The sequence below is a fragment of the Trichoplax adhaerens genome, genomic scaffold (assembly GCF_000150275.1).
Source record: "Trichoplax adhaerens TRIADscaffold_4 genomic scaffold, whole genome shotgun sequence".
NCBI classification, from domain to species: Eukaryota; Metazoa; Placozoa; class Uniplacotomia; order Trichoplacea; family Trichoplacidae; genus Trichoplax; species Trichoplax adhaerens.
The window spans coordinates 3,574,034-3,589,721 of NW_002060946.1; the positions used below are offsets into that span (position 1 = coordinate 3,574,034).

Sequence of the window (15,688 nt, forward strand, 5' to 3'; positions counted from 1 at the left end):
ACATATCATGCTGTTGGTTATAAAGGTAAGACTCTCTTCTGTACGATAAAGTTAGGTATGAGCACTTACAGTACAGTACGTAGTTATCAGTGCGTACAGTACAGTAAAAAGTACTGTGGCCTGAATGAATGAAGTATGCACACTTACGTACAGTACTGTATGTACAGTACCAGGGAAATAGTCCTGTTTACGACGTTAGCAACGTCATAACGACGTAACGGCCGATGAGCGACGGCGCGGAAAACTACTGTACAGTATAAGGCTTTGTGTTTTGTATTTTGTTTTGTTTGACTGTTTGACGGTAAATCAATCCAAACTTCATAACGATCATGGCGCAGCCGCAAAACATTATTGTACAATGTTGATTTTGGATTACTAATGGATTACTACTGTTAGATGCTTCCATTTAGTAGTCCTATGTGTGTAATTGATATACAGACATAGATTGTATTCGATTTTCTTTATTGGAGTGGGGATATAGAACACTAAATCATCACTATGCATTCAGTATTCTGTAATAATGTGTAATCTGTCTGTATCATGGTCATTCATAGACTAGTCTGTACTGTAGTTCATGTCTGTAAAAAGAATGTCATTGGTTAATATTCGTTATGTACGGATAAAAACAAGAAATTCGGGCATCGACCATTGAATTTTGCTTTGATGAAGCTATCGGTAAGGTTGATTTTGTCAACGCTAGGATTACACGATCAAAAGAGGAATTCAAGCATTGGCAAATTGATATGGGGCAAACCTAGGCTCTCCCCAATTCGGTCTTATCCTAGAACATTTGTATATAAATATACTGTACAGTGTACAGTATATTAATATTTGAACCCTACGAATTTACTACTCTTTATTTCTATACTAGTAGATGCTTCGCTTGTTATATTTCGTGCACTCTACTTGTGCTTGGTACTTTACTTTAAGGACATGCAATGTAAAGGGATGATTCGAATGAGATGATAGTCATTTCTGATATCTTTGTTACTGTTATCAACTGTACAGTCTACGTAGATTTTGGGTTAACGAAATGAATGAAATTGATGAGTGCGCTCGTATACTAAAAGTTTTTGTGGCTCGAACTAGACTTATCAGTTAAATTACACCTATACCTGTTCACGGTACACATGGAGGATTATTCCTAGATATACATCCTTAGTATTATACAATATACAGTATGTTATGAATACGTATATCTCCATCGAGCGCTGTTCACTTTTGAGAACCATTCACTACCTACAGTATACAGTACGCTGTACTGTCCGAGTGTGTTACTCGAAGCGGTACTATTTAGGATCGTGCTATGAACAGTTTTATGAAAAAAATCCGCTATGAAGTCCCCACTGAAACTACACGAAGAATAACGAGCTTGGGATTGAATATTATAATTGCAACTGAGCGTCAAATACAGTATACGCTATAGACGTTATCTTCATGCTTATAACACGTGGCAACTTGCGGAACGTTTCTTGACTTTCCTTATGATCAAGTACCGTACGTTTTGAAAATGAATGAAATTTAATTGAATTTATTGAACTGTAACCTAAGCAGTAAAACATCTACGTTCATACTTTTAATCGGTACAATAGTTCAACATTTGATTCGATTGGTGAAGGCTTTGTTGAGAGCTTCATTCAATTAGTTTATTGAATTGTAGGATTGGATTGCCTAGTTCGAATTAATTTCTTCTTACTCAAGGTTGCCTTATTGTCGGATGTTGTGGTTAGGGGTCAAAAGCAAACATTTTCACAAATACACAGTACGGTAAAGTAGTGTTGTGTATCCCCACTCCGATTAGTCTTCACTTAATCTAGGACTGCTGGATATACCATCTAGTCGTCCATGAGTCTATTGATGGTGTATATGTTATATATCAATATACTATATGCCATAACATGAATTTGAACGGTGTAATTTGTGTCATACAGGATACTGTACATTGTATAGTAGATAGAGCCATTGCGAAAATTAAATTAAAATAGGACAGTATATTGTAGAGTAGAGTATTCCGTGGAATTAAATCAAAAGAAAGAAAAATATGGTCACGGTACTGTATGATATCAGCGTGCTTTTGACGGGGTCGCTTTTTCTTTTATCTCGTATTGCTTTTGACCTTGTGCATTTCCCGTAAGTCATGACTCATGAGTCTGCTAACTGTGCACAGTAGAGTACAGTAGAGTGTGTACTAGCACTAGCCTCTGATTGCACTCATCCGCTTGCCAGTTGCCACTCTTGTCCTGAACTCACCAGTTGGTAAAGTCCAAGTCATTTATACAGTATTTTCAAGCCTGATTGGGACCTATTAAAAGTATCAATTGTACCGTACCGTATTTATTTTTTTTTGGGGAAAAGGTCGTCGTCTCATGATGACCTTATAAACAGGGACTTTTTCTTATGCAAAGTCGAGTGAGTGTAAACGATAGTTTTTACTTTTTCCTCTCTCTCTCACTGCATGGCATTAGACTTTGTCCAGCAAGTGTGGGAATTCAGAAACAGTACTGAACAAGTATTTACTTCGAGATGCAGAAATCCTTCCAATTTAAAGGCTAGCAATGAAGCGATGACGTTATACGAGCGTACAGTAGCCCTGATCATGTTGCATAAATTACTTAAAATGATCAGGGCTAGCGTACTGTATACTGTACTACATGTAAATGTACAACCTAGTACGGACAGACTAAGTAGTACTATGCACGATGAGCATGGTACTACGGAGTCGATCGGTACTAGGTACAGACTGTACTGTGTTTTTACAGTACAAATGTTGAAAACTTTGATTTTACAATGCAGTAGCAACAATCAGGAAAATAATAAAATAAAATTAATTAATTAATATCTATGAATAGCATTGACGCTTGCTAAACCTTAACTGAGATACTGGGCAAATGGATTTCGCCTCTCCTTAATGAATTCTTTTCAAAGTGTGTCAAGTGGATTTTTCACTTGCTGTATCGTTCAATTGGAATGTTTGTGCGTGTGTCCGTCGTTCAAGCAACAACGGAATGGATAGCACCTTTTGGTGAATAATACTGGTGCATATCTATTTTCATCATGATGAATTATGAAATTTTAATTTTTTCTTTGAATTGATTTGGACAATGATTGAGTAAACGTCTTCAGCAGTGGATGTCCGGAGTTCTTTTGGAGAGGGCGTTAACGCTGATAGTGTGCTATAGTATTATGATCATTATACTCTAGTTGATTGTGTGGTGTATCGTCAGTGAATTGACATGATGTACAGTAATGGATGAGCACAGTGGTTAGTATGTGTTGGTCGCGATTATTACTCTTGGACTACATGCATACAGTAGTATAGTACTGTATGTTAAGTGTGATATCACTGTACTGGCAATCTACAGTGAAAAACGCTTGTCCGGTGCTTGACCTACAGTACTGTACACTGTACACTACAAGTCTACAGTGGGGATCAACTGGTGACTGGCTGTCGCTGAATCTCTGACTGACAGTGGATGTCATTGTCGAGTGCTGAGCGGCAGTCACTCCATCAATACAATACAGTCAATTCAATCGACATTGTCTTTCTATTTATTTATTATGCGTAATTGTATTCAATGAATTGTTGAAGGAGAAAACGTCACGTAGCTTATTTTCATAGTAATCGTGCTAAAATCATGCTAAAATTGTTTTTCACCATTTTTCAGGGGTCACAATCTGCAGATATTGGGGTCAATCCAAATGCAAATACGCTTGCGTAACTAGTACCAATGAAAGGTGAAACAAAGGTATGCAAACTAGCAAAAAATAAAAACCACTTGGAAGCATACTGTAGTGCTGCTGACTGCCAAATGATATAGAGAGCAAGTGAGCGGCAGGGGCAAGAGGCAAAAAAATTCATTAGACAACCATCGTCGCTGTCATCATTTTCCATCATACTGCCGTTTTATCGTGCGATCATCAACCACCTTTGAAAATGCTCTTTTCTGAAAGTGATTATGCCCGAAAAGTGGATAACACACAGCGCTCAACCAAGTGGGCTGTTGAAAATTGGGAGTCTTGGCGTAAGCAACTCAATGAAAAAAACAACGAAAATGTCAAGGAGTTATCGCAGATGAGTGTTAGCGAATTAAATGAATGGTTAACACGATACATTCATGAGACTCGTCGCCAAGATGGTGGCCCATATCCTGCACGCAGCTTATACTTACTGTTGTATGCTCTTCTTCGTCACATGCGAGATAAAGGTGTTACTGATAAAAATTTCTTAGATGAGAAAGATGAACGTTTCACTTCATTCCATGATGCACTGAAGAAGCGTATCGAACAAGTAGCTAACATTTCCAATGACCCCATCAAGAAAAGGCTAAAAGTATCCAGTATTGATGAGTCAAAACTATGGCAAACTGCTGTATTAGGAGATGCAACCTCATGGACATTGCAAAATACCGTCTTCTTTTATAACAGTAAATTGTTTACCATTCGAAATGTCGACTCTCATCGTACACTAGATGCTAACCAATTTGAAATCGGGTCTGACAATTTGGGTAAATATGTCCGCTTTATCCGCTCTATCAACGATAGCAACGGTGCTAAAGAGGCAGAAAAAGCTCCCAGTTTATCCACCATTTTCCGTCGTAAAGAGCAAAGTAATGATATAAAATTATATGCTCGTGATATGAACAGTCGAGTTTACCATTGCTATGAAGTTTATCTGTCAATCGTGCCAAGACATGGCCCATTCTATAGAAGACCCATTAAATCAAGCGGGTTACTTAGCTTTCATTCTCAACCGGTCGGCAAAAATAGACTTGCAGTAATGCTAAAAGAAATGTGTGAGCGCGCTGATGAAATTTATCACGAATTTGTTAGCAAAAAACAAGTAAATGGCTCAGCAATCAGTCTAGGTCAGCGCCATTTGCCAATGCTTTTACCGCGGCCTGATGAGCCCAGCCCTTCAGATAGCCCTTCACCTACGCGAAGAAATCTCTCCAACCAAAATAGCACAGAAGATGATAGTACTCGACGTAGCGATACCATGTCAAAGAGAGGTCAAGGCTGCATCGAATGCTCGTCATCATTTAGGTCTACATCAACTACTAGCAACGCAACAAGCAATCAGTATCCTTTATCCACCGCTACATCGTCTCCATCTACGGTAAGATCCGGCATATTTTCAATCAATGGCATTATGAATAAAGCCAATTCAAATAATGAGGTCAAACCATGCAGTCATGATTCAGCTATATCGCATTCTAAACAAGATTCCAACATTTCTACATCCATAAACTCAATTTCCGATAAAGCTCGGACAGAACAAGACAAATCTAGTAATTTAGTATCTGCTCTATCTCCGTCTGACACGGTTGATGATGGTAACAATAAATTGAAAAGACAACCTGATCGCCCTAATAACGTCGTTCAGATTCTTCCCATTACAGACCCTAAGTTGATTACTTTGCAAAACGGTAACAAAATAATCAACAACACCAACAGTACTGCTATCATACTCAAAGATTCCCCTCTTAATAACGATAACGTCGATCAACCAAATACTAACGGAAAAAGGATAAGCGATCATGCTAATAATTTGACAGATATCATAGTGACTAAGAAATCAAGGATAGACCAAGACGATAAACAAAGGAATTCTCTCAATTTTACTAGTATGGAAAATAGTCTAGGTTCATCAGTATTTGATAATTGCGACATCAATGTGTATTACCTAGGCTCACAGACCAAGGTAAATGTCTCGAACGGTAACTTAATACCACCTTCCATGTTCGAATCATGCTCATTTAATGATTGCACATTCAGTGTTTACTACTGTGGCTCTGAAGAATGTTCTTAATTGAATGTATTTTTAATTTGGGCTACTTTTTAATGATACATCAATTCATTGATACTTATCAGTGTATAAAATACGAAATTTTTATGAACTTTTCCATTAGATATTACTTAACACATGTTAAAAGTATATATATATATATATATATACTTAATACCGTACAATATGATCGTACTTTAATATTCGATATAAAACTCTTTGGGTAAAATTTAGAAAAATGTTAATTATGTACATTCTTAAAATCTGTTGTAGCGGTAAGATTACGGTGATGATATGTATCAAATGATAAAATTGCATGTCTATATGGTTAATATGTTATATAATTTTTGTGCTAATTCACCAATAACTAATGCCGTCGTTTTTGCCGTATCTATTAGTAATCGAAATTTAATGTAGTATCCATAATATTTCTTCCGTACGTATAATTAATGTATCCAGTATGCATGTGTACTATACGTAAATATATATATCGTAATAATACAACAGCATACACAACTAGTGTAACACAAGTATGGTTCGATAATAAAATGAACCTAGCATGCTTTTCTCGTGCTTCTAACCTCAAAATTCACTGTTACCTTATTATTCACGTGTCTTTAATTTTCACATACACATACGAGAATGTATTAATTTTGCCATATCTCTAGAATTCATGGATCAGTCGTAGTAATAATATTAGAAACACGCTTTCCATATAAGCAATGTAGCGAAAGTTTACATGTGAAACTTTTGTTGAAGTCCTTGCAATTTAAAATGCGTTACTCAATATCGAAACAAGATATTTAACAAAATTTATCTTCATCTGCAATTGACATCTATAGAGTAGTCGCGGCCGCGTACTTTATCTAATTTTGGATCATACATAATACGTGTTGATTAATTTCAGGGCAATCCAACGATACACGTACGATATAGTTGGCATGAGATTATTTCTAGGTTCATGAAGTATATCTTAAATAATTATTTTTATATATTCGATAGTTTAGAGTTGCAAATTTTATTATTGGACTTGCTTCACTCCCTTAAACATTTACACCTTTATTGTCGATCAATTCATTAAAAACATGCGATTATTTTAATACATTACACTATTAACAATAAAGGCGTGATTATAGTTGAAGCACAGACAGTTTATCTTACAAAATTCAACTATCAAGCTATATATGTAGGCTGCTTGGTGTTTCTACGGTACTCTATGTGATAATTTATTTAATTATTAATTACTGTACAGTATATATTATTGTTGATAGATAGAAATATACAGTATATGCAAAAAACGTCAAGCCGGTCTTTGATCATTTACAGACCATGATCATTTCCTCTATGCCCATCACTGAGATTCGCGAATATACCGGTTTATTAGCCTAGCTAAGAAACAAAAATACTCCTTTGTGCCACAGATTTTAACAAAATATTATGCTAATTATTGCATATTATATGAGACAGGAATAATGATCGCTAACCTCGATATTTACATAAAGAAAGAAGCATAGTAATTAAAACGGTTATTTTTTTGATGTAAATTTCGATCTATATTGTAATCAACCATGTCATACTATATGACTTTGAATAACCTTTGGCAAATTGACAACAGCTTCTCAGTCATATGATGTTATTCCATGAAAAGAGTCAAAAATGAAAAACTTTTCTTTTTCTTGATCTGAAATTATTTCTATAGTACGCTAGCACGATATTACTTGTTATACTATACAGTAGATCCATCTGATAGATGTTGAACGCTCACTATAAGACACGTCACAGTGTGCTAACTATAGCTATCATATGATATTATTCCAATATAAAAATAAAAATGAGTGACTTTTCATTTTCTTAATCTCAAATTGTTCCTATCATCATTATTAACTCTACATTACTTGCTCTAGATCCATCTGATAGGTGTCAAATACTTAGGTGTTTTTTTAGGTAACTCTGGGATACAGTCCAATAAGCAGTAATATGGAAAATTACAAACTACTTCCATGACTAGTAGTATAGTTTTTATTATTATAAAATTAAATCGTTGTATGATATAGTACGGTGTTTAATCCAAATTTACGGTAATCTTTATCCAGCCGCTCAGGAAGTTACGAACTGTACGTTAGCATACGAGATGTAAATTTTTTTCTTCTTCCTTAGGTCTAGTAGCGTAAGTTAGAAGATGAGTGCGTTAGCTTATAACGATGACCTCTCCGCTTAGTATTGTTTAATGTAATTGTAGAAGTAAAATAATATAATGCATCTAAAAATGATGAATTAATTTTTTATACGCATCTCTATAGAGAAGAAAAGGCCAATCGCCAGTCAGATATCACGTTATCATTTTATTAGCTACTAATTATATATCCCTGACAAGAACAGTAAATTTGCATGTCTTAACTATTCAATGTCTATATTCTGATTTTTACCTCTATATGGAAATTTAAAAGGTCAATGAAAGCTTTTTAAATGTTTGTTATTCAATAATAACGTATAACCTGTTTATTTACTGACTACATAACACAATGTTATACTTAGCCGGATAATCTGCATAACTTATGTTGAGGAAATCTCCACCCGTTACAATTATTTTACATAACTATGATTATCGTAATGAGTTCCAGTAACTATTTATATTAAAGTAGAATTATATAATACAGCATATACGTTTACAAACAAGACGTAATGTTATTATATACTGTCTTAAAATGCGTGGTAAGCGTATAATTATTTGATAACTTCTATACACGTATTATGCAATTTACACTCGGGCGTACACGATCAGATGGGGTCTATAGACAGCAAGATGGTGAGGCTCATGACTATCAGTTACAATTACTCTTTATGCTTGTAGGTAACAATCTTCATAAAATGGCATAGTCTATACCACAACAATGTACGAAGTGCATATGTGATGATCATTAAATCAACTAATTATTGCCACCTTCAGCTGTACGTCAAGTTCTATGCGTTGGTCATATAAAAAGTCTTGAAATCATAACATCTTTCAAATAAACACATCAGCCTTTGGTATACCATACGTCGTATGTAACCGAATCGCCAAGTACGAATGTGAATAGAAAGGGTCAAAATTTTTAACATATTTGGAGTTTACAGCGTGCTGAGCATGTGATTGGTAAATAGTACGATATTATAGACGGACTATAAAAAGTAGTTAATTCAATCATTTTGACCGCAATGGATGAACTAATTTTTAAGAGCTGATTGTATTTCACGATTGGACTAACGATGGGTGCAAAGTCGTATAGTTCTAGAATCAACTTTTAGTATTTTTAACAGAGGTTTCATAGTTGTATTATGTTACGTTCGTAACATAAGTTCTGTGTTTTAATGAGATTGTAGGAATGTGCAGTTTCTATCTCCCACAATCAATACGCAATTTTTGAGTATCGTAATACGTCTATTTTGGATTGTTACGTTGCAGAGTAAGATATTATATCAGTAGATTTTAAACTTTTGCTGACACTAGCGTAAGTACTCGTATTGCAAGAATTATTTCAGCAATTGACAATTAATTATAATATCGCGTAACATGTAGTGTGATCAACCTCTACGTAAATAAAAATACCGTAATAGAATATAATTTAAAAATTGGGGATTTAATCCAATGTATTCCGTCTTAATAAAAATAAATTGGCTCTCATTTATTAGATAAACTTTTAAAACCGTCCATTACTGTCAGTCTTGCCTCTTTTACCTTCTAGGAGTCGGTGAGTTAAGCGAAATAACTTTTCATGGCAATATACTGTATACTCGCATTTTATTGGAGCAAATAAAAAGGTACAAATACTATGCAAATGCATTCTATTGCTGTTATTGTAAATGATATACTGTAGTTAATACACAGCAAATCCGTCAAATTTTACCATCCTAGAAACAGTGGTAGGGACTAGGAAAGATTCAATTTAAAAAAAAAAATAGGCTTAAAACTTTTATAACTCGAACACAAACGGCACTCACCCAGTAGGGGTTCTATACAAGATTTTGTTTAGGGATCTATTATAAAAAAGGGGAGGCAAATTTAATGAAGTTCACAATAGTACAAACAAGAAAATAGCTATCAACGCGTTAATACGTCGTCGCGGCATTAACATTAGCCATTTTAATAACTTTTTTACGTCACTGTCTCACAAGTCATAACTATGTCTGATCCCTTAAAGTCCTTGATAACAATGAAAATAATTTTAATTAATTTAATTTTAATGTTAATACAGTTATTAAACAAAATGAATCAATTAGCTCTGAAATGTGATTGAAACCAGGCCATCCGAATATGGTATTATCACTGATAGAATTTTAAGCTAGGTGTCTTCAATAAATTTTTGAAAGTCGACATCGAGTTTATTTTTTGATTATTTATAATTAATAGTGTTGACTCAAAAATCGATCTGGAAACAATAAACAATGACAGGCTTCGCCATCCTGCTTAATGATGATCGGTATTCATCAGTGTTTTGCAATTTCCTTCCTCTTCATTAAACCTTATTAGTGCTTTTTGTACGGGACGTAAGAACTATGCGGTGTGCACTGTACCGTGTAGTAGTCGATATGGAAGTCGATGATATGGAAGATTACGCTACTTGAATGTTGATATCACTACAGCCTTGCATAAGGGACTACTCAAGTAAAAACGTTCCTATTTTTCCACCGTAGCCATCTCTCTACATTCTCGACTCCCTTTCTCTAATCTACTCCTCTCTCTTACGATAGAATCGGGGATTATATAGTAAGGGAGGAGAGTAGATCGGACTACCGGAAATTACAGCAGAAAGTAAAGAGGAGAGGAGAGGAGAGACTTACGCGCCATACTGTACTTTGATCGGGAAGAAAGAAAAAAAAAATCATGGTTTAACTGGTTTAATTGCCACACACTTCAAGTAGAGTACAGTATGCTGTTGAGCGACCCATCTAATGTACAGTACTCTCTCTGACATTCGGCCTGGCCTGGCCTGGCCACTGTCGCTAGTCATTAAAGTACTAGTATTGTCGAGATTTAATACTGTACACATATGAAAAATTGACCGGATTTGGTTGAAAAATGCCCACATATAATATTTGGATTTGGAAAAGGATCATAATGTACTTTAATGCAGATTGCAGAGGTGTGCTGTATACTGTACTACAGTAGTGAAAATTACAGTCAATATACATAGAGTAACCAGTGACCAAAGAACTGACCGATCCAATTCTGTACAGTACTTCTATGCAATCAACACAACAATATAATAAGGAAGTAAAGTACTAGATTTGGATTGGAATGATATGACTTTAGTAACAAAAATATTGACATCACAAATAAAATATATAAATATTTTTATTAAAAGGAATCCTATCAAAACGCATGGGTGTGGCATCTGTATCATAATATTATAGCAATACTCAGAGAGCATTATGTACCATAATAACATTATACTGTACTTCACAAGGAATATCTTGAAATGACATTTCTAGAAATTGAGTAACTTACAGAATTCATTCTTATATCATTCAAACAGCATTTTGTACCATAATAAAATTATACTGTACTTCACAAGGAATATCTTGAATGACATTTCTAGAAATTGAGTAACTTACAGAATTCATTCTTATATCATTCAAACAGCATTTTGTACCATAATAACATTATACTGTACTTCACAAGGAATATCTTGAATGACATTTCTAGAAATTGAGTAACTTACAGAATTCATTCTTATATCATTCAAACAGCATTTTGTACCATAATAACATTATACTGTACTTCACAAGGAATATCTTGAATGACATTTCTAGAAATTGAGTAACTTACAGAATTCATTCTTATATCATTCAAATCAGCATTGAGTACTTATATCATTCAAACAGCATTTTGTACCATAATAACATTATACTGTACTTCACAAGGAATATCTTGAATGACATTTCTAGAAATTGAGTAACTTACAGAATTCATTCTTATATCATTCAAATCAGCATTGAATGCTTCGTGTGGGCAAAAATGAATGAATTCATTCTTCTCGTATGAATGTGACCGGATCTATTCGGGTACTGAAGCGCTTGCGCAATCAGATCAGATCCGTCTGACTGCTTCAAAGTCCGTCCGGTCTGGTCTGACCACCTACGCCGATGAAATGATTTCAATTTTATTTTTAGAAATTTTGTAATCAGTGTCCCTGCGCCCTCTACAGTGTACAGTGCCGTTCTACAGTACTTCTAGTCCCAATCCTACCGTACAGTACTGTAGCATAGACTAGTGTACAGTACTAAAAATGGCTAAAAAATTCTTTCCTACAGTACTGGACGTACAGTACATGACATGACAGTGATGACACTATACTGTACTGTACAGTACAGTATAGGTTCATAAAGGTATTGGACCGAACCGAACCTTTCTCAGGCCTACATGACAGTACCGTACAGTACACTGTATTGTAGATACGGCACCAAAGCGATATTGTACTGTACACTGTACACTGTACCGTACAGCACTGTTCCCTACTCCCATTCTTTGCTAGAACCTTATTAATGTGTTGGCATGTTTGAAGCGGCCTAGTTCCACTCACTGTAACTGACTGTATTCCTCCTACACCTTACCGACGACCGAAAAGTTTCACCACATTTGTCAACGTCTTACCACCTGAAACATCAAAAGGAAGTTTAAAATCATGGATCAAATACAAAAAATGTTCGGCATGGGCAAGAAGAAGCAGGGTGGACCACCAACTACTTCCGATGCTATTCAAAAGTTGCGAGAAACTGAGGAAATGCTCGAGAAAAAATCCTCATACATCGAAGGGAAAATCGATAGCGAAATCACTATCATCAAAAAGCATGTTCGAACGAACAAACGAGGTCAGCTGCCGTTAATATAATGTAATGATGTATGAATCTTTCGTTATTAAAGCCAAATTGGAAATAGCTAATCCATGATGGTAATATTGATTTCATTTTGTAGCGGCCTTAAATGCACTTAAACGTAAGAAAAGATTGGAAAAGCAATTAGGCCAGATAGATGGCACATTATCAACGATTGAATATCAACGTGAGGCTTTAGAAAATGCCAATACGAACACTGAAGTCCTAAAGACGATGGGTTTCGCCGCTAAGGCCCTAAAATCGGCTCATCAACAACTGTAAGTACATTTCACTAATCTAGCCCAATGAATAACGACGATCAGTACATACTGTACTGTAAAAATTTGCTAGGACCTTGCAATAGAAACGAATAGTACTCTAGCTTCAAACTAGTAACCGACCGATCAAGTATCAAACTAAGTTCATTTCAACAGTTGCGTCCTAATCATCTCGGTATGAGTGGCACGTTACTATACTAGCAATGAAATGGACGATATAAGTGCGATCGGGCTTTGCAGAGTCATGACAACATATTCCGCTAATAATGAATCACAACAATTTGACGATAATGTCGAAAAATTGAATTACTGCGCTACAATCAATTTTAACATTATCCTCAGTAGTTTATGGAAAATTTTGAATATTATCATCTCCTACATGAAAATTTTTATATCGTAGCGTCGTTAATGCTAAATAAGATAACTTTGAGAACGTTACTATAACCATTCGTAATTCTTATAAAATAGGAATGCCGACGATGTACATGACCTAATGGATGATATTGCTGAGCAACAAGAGGTTGCTAATGAAATTTCAAACGCCATTTCCACTGGCATAGGCTTTGGTCAAGATCTAGACGAGGTATGAGGCAATTTTATCACAATTAAATTTCCATAGTCTTGTTGAAAACATATCTACTATCTTGATCCATATTGAACAAGCATGATAAGACTATAAATAAAAGGATACTGTGACTACTTCAATAAACACTAGTGTTATCGGTGCTATTTCTGCCTCAATTTTTCTCTTAATAACTCACCAATACAGGATGAATTAAATGCCGAACTTGAGGAATTAGAACAAGAAGAATTAGACTCAGAATTGCTTGACGTTGAGAAGCCTGAAGTTCAATTACCGACTGTACCATCCGATGAACTACCAACAGGTACGCTAATTTTAGTAGTCGCAAATCATTCTATTCAATCGTTCAATGGATTATTAGTCGATTGACCGAGATTATTCTATGTTGTTTAGTGAAACAAAAGGCCAAGCCTAAACCAGAAGCAGATGAAGAATTAGCTGAATTGGAGGCCTGGGCCTCGTAAAATTGAGCATGTACTTTATTTAAATCGATTAACATCAACCATCATATATTTACTGTATTCGATCAAGATATTCATTGTTACAAATCTATCTCCTTAAACCGATTTTATGACCTTACTGTGTTACTGTAATGTAAAGATAAGCTAATTTTAGAAGCCTTTCCAATAATCGTAGCTACATTCAATTTTATACTGTATACCTCGTCTAGTTTATGCTTTCGCCGTAGCACGCAGTAGTATTTCGTTATAATAATAAGACAATTTTAAATTGAGTACTGGAATCAGTACTGTCAAATACTTATCAGCTCCAACTGCGGCCTTTAAAAATGATCATTGCCTATTCTCTGTGATATAGTTTATCGCTTTAACCGATTGCTACAGTGTGTTGTAATCATTTCAAACAAATCTCGGAAATATTCTAGTCGTATCACGACATTAAGATACTTTCTATGGTATTTAAGAGCTAAGGTTGGGTTTTTGTAGAATTTAATTATGCCTTGATTAGTTTACTGTTGTAATGTACTTATTTCGGTTATTTTTCCGCCGAACTAACATAGCTGTCATCGCAGACTTTACAATTCACCGTAAATCTGTAACAACAAACGGTATACTTATATTTGTATTCTTGCAATACCGAATAAAATTACCTTCTATGAGATTTTATTATTTTTGCACCGTAGATTATAACTTACTAGGTGTATAATTTAGCGTACTTTGACAGTGCATCGGCGTTGCATGATTGCTAGATACGGCAATATGTACAACCATTTAGATAGGCATTCCTGTCTAATATACTAGAGTTGAAGAAAATGCCTTGGCTAACTCTAGAACCTGATCGCAAGTGAAATTTCTACTGGATGTACAGTATATTAGTTATCGTAGAGCAGCGTTATTAGCCTGTAATGTATCAGTAGGTGTAATATACTGCAAATATCATTTTATGTACAAGATAAACCGTAATGCTACGTTTAGCATATTAGACTATCAACTCGTATGAGCTCGAGGACATATACCGTATACGTGCTATTTTAGAGTCATGCTTGCGATATGGTCTACTGTACAGTAATGATAATCATCTTTATTTATGGTTTTATTAAATATAAATGAATATGGATTTATAGCCGCATTGATAAACTAGAAATTTAGATAGTATTGTCGAAATTTGTATGAAAACTAATTCTGAATATCATCATGAACGCTTACTTAATCCAGTCTCAATATTGACTGTACTTGATTCAACGGAAACGAAAGTATTTAGGATTACTTTCCTTAGCATTAGTTGCGACTACATTTTCCCAATTTCATTATATTATAAAAAATAGATCAGAAATTCTACTCAAACTGCTCCGATTTCAATTTATTGTACTCGTTTGATGGCTGTACCGTAGTTGCACGAGAAGTTGATAGTTCACGTGTCATACGTTAACCAGGTTATAAAGAGTAAATATGGACAGTTTGCTTACGGCGGACAACTGTACAGTGTACAAGCGTAGTGTATATTGTACATACAGGCAGTGCTTCGATCAATGTTGTTCTGGTACTATGAGTAAACTAATCATGACGAAAAGATAGAGTATTTTGTACTGCATGTACCGTCATAATTCTTGCCTTGTCTACTTTGACGATTATGTTAACTGCATGATGATCAACTGAAAAATGAACTCTTGCTCGCGTTCCGGCATTTCTACGCGTCCAATCTGGTACGACCGCAATGCGGTAGTTGGTGGAT

At 35.1% G+C, this 15,688-nt stretch overlaps 2 protein-coding genes across 2 annotated transcripts; both read left to right on the plus strand.

The window, feature by feature from the left end:
• Positions 1–3,934: 3,934 nt before the first annotated feature.
• TRIADDRAFT_55556 (uncharacterized protein) lies at positions 3,935–6,832 on the plus strand (the record flags this gene model as incomplete). The annotated part of the gene is made up of 2 exons (XM_002111451.1): positions 3,935–5,701; positions 6,788–6,832. The coding sequence occupies 2 exons, from the start codon at positions 3,935–3,937 to the stop codon at positions 6,830–6,832; spliced, it is 1,812 nt and encodes a 603-aa protein (XP_002111487.1).
• Positions 6,833–12,474: 5,642 nt separating this feature from the next.
• Positions 12,475–14,595, plus strand: TRIADDRAFT_37535 (expressed hypothetical protein; the record flags this gene model as incomplete). The annotated part of the gene is made up of 5 exons (XM_002111452.1): positions 12,475–12,634; positions 12,738–12,915; positions 13,384–13,498; positions 13,685–13,802; positions 13,892–14,595. The coding sequence occupies 5 exons, from the start codon at positions 12,475–12,477 to the stop codon at positions 13,960–13,962; spliced, it is 642 nt and encodes a 213-aa protein (XP_002111488.1). The 3' UTR covers positions 13,963–14,595.
• Positions 14,596–15,688: the final 1,093 nt, after the last annotated feature.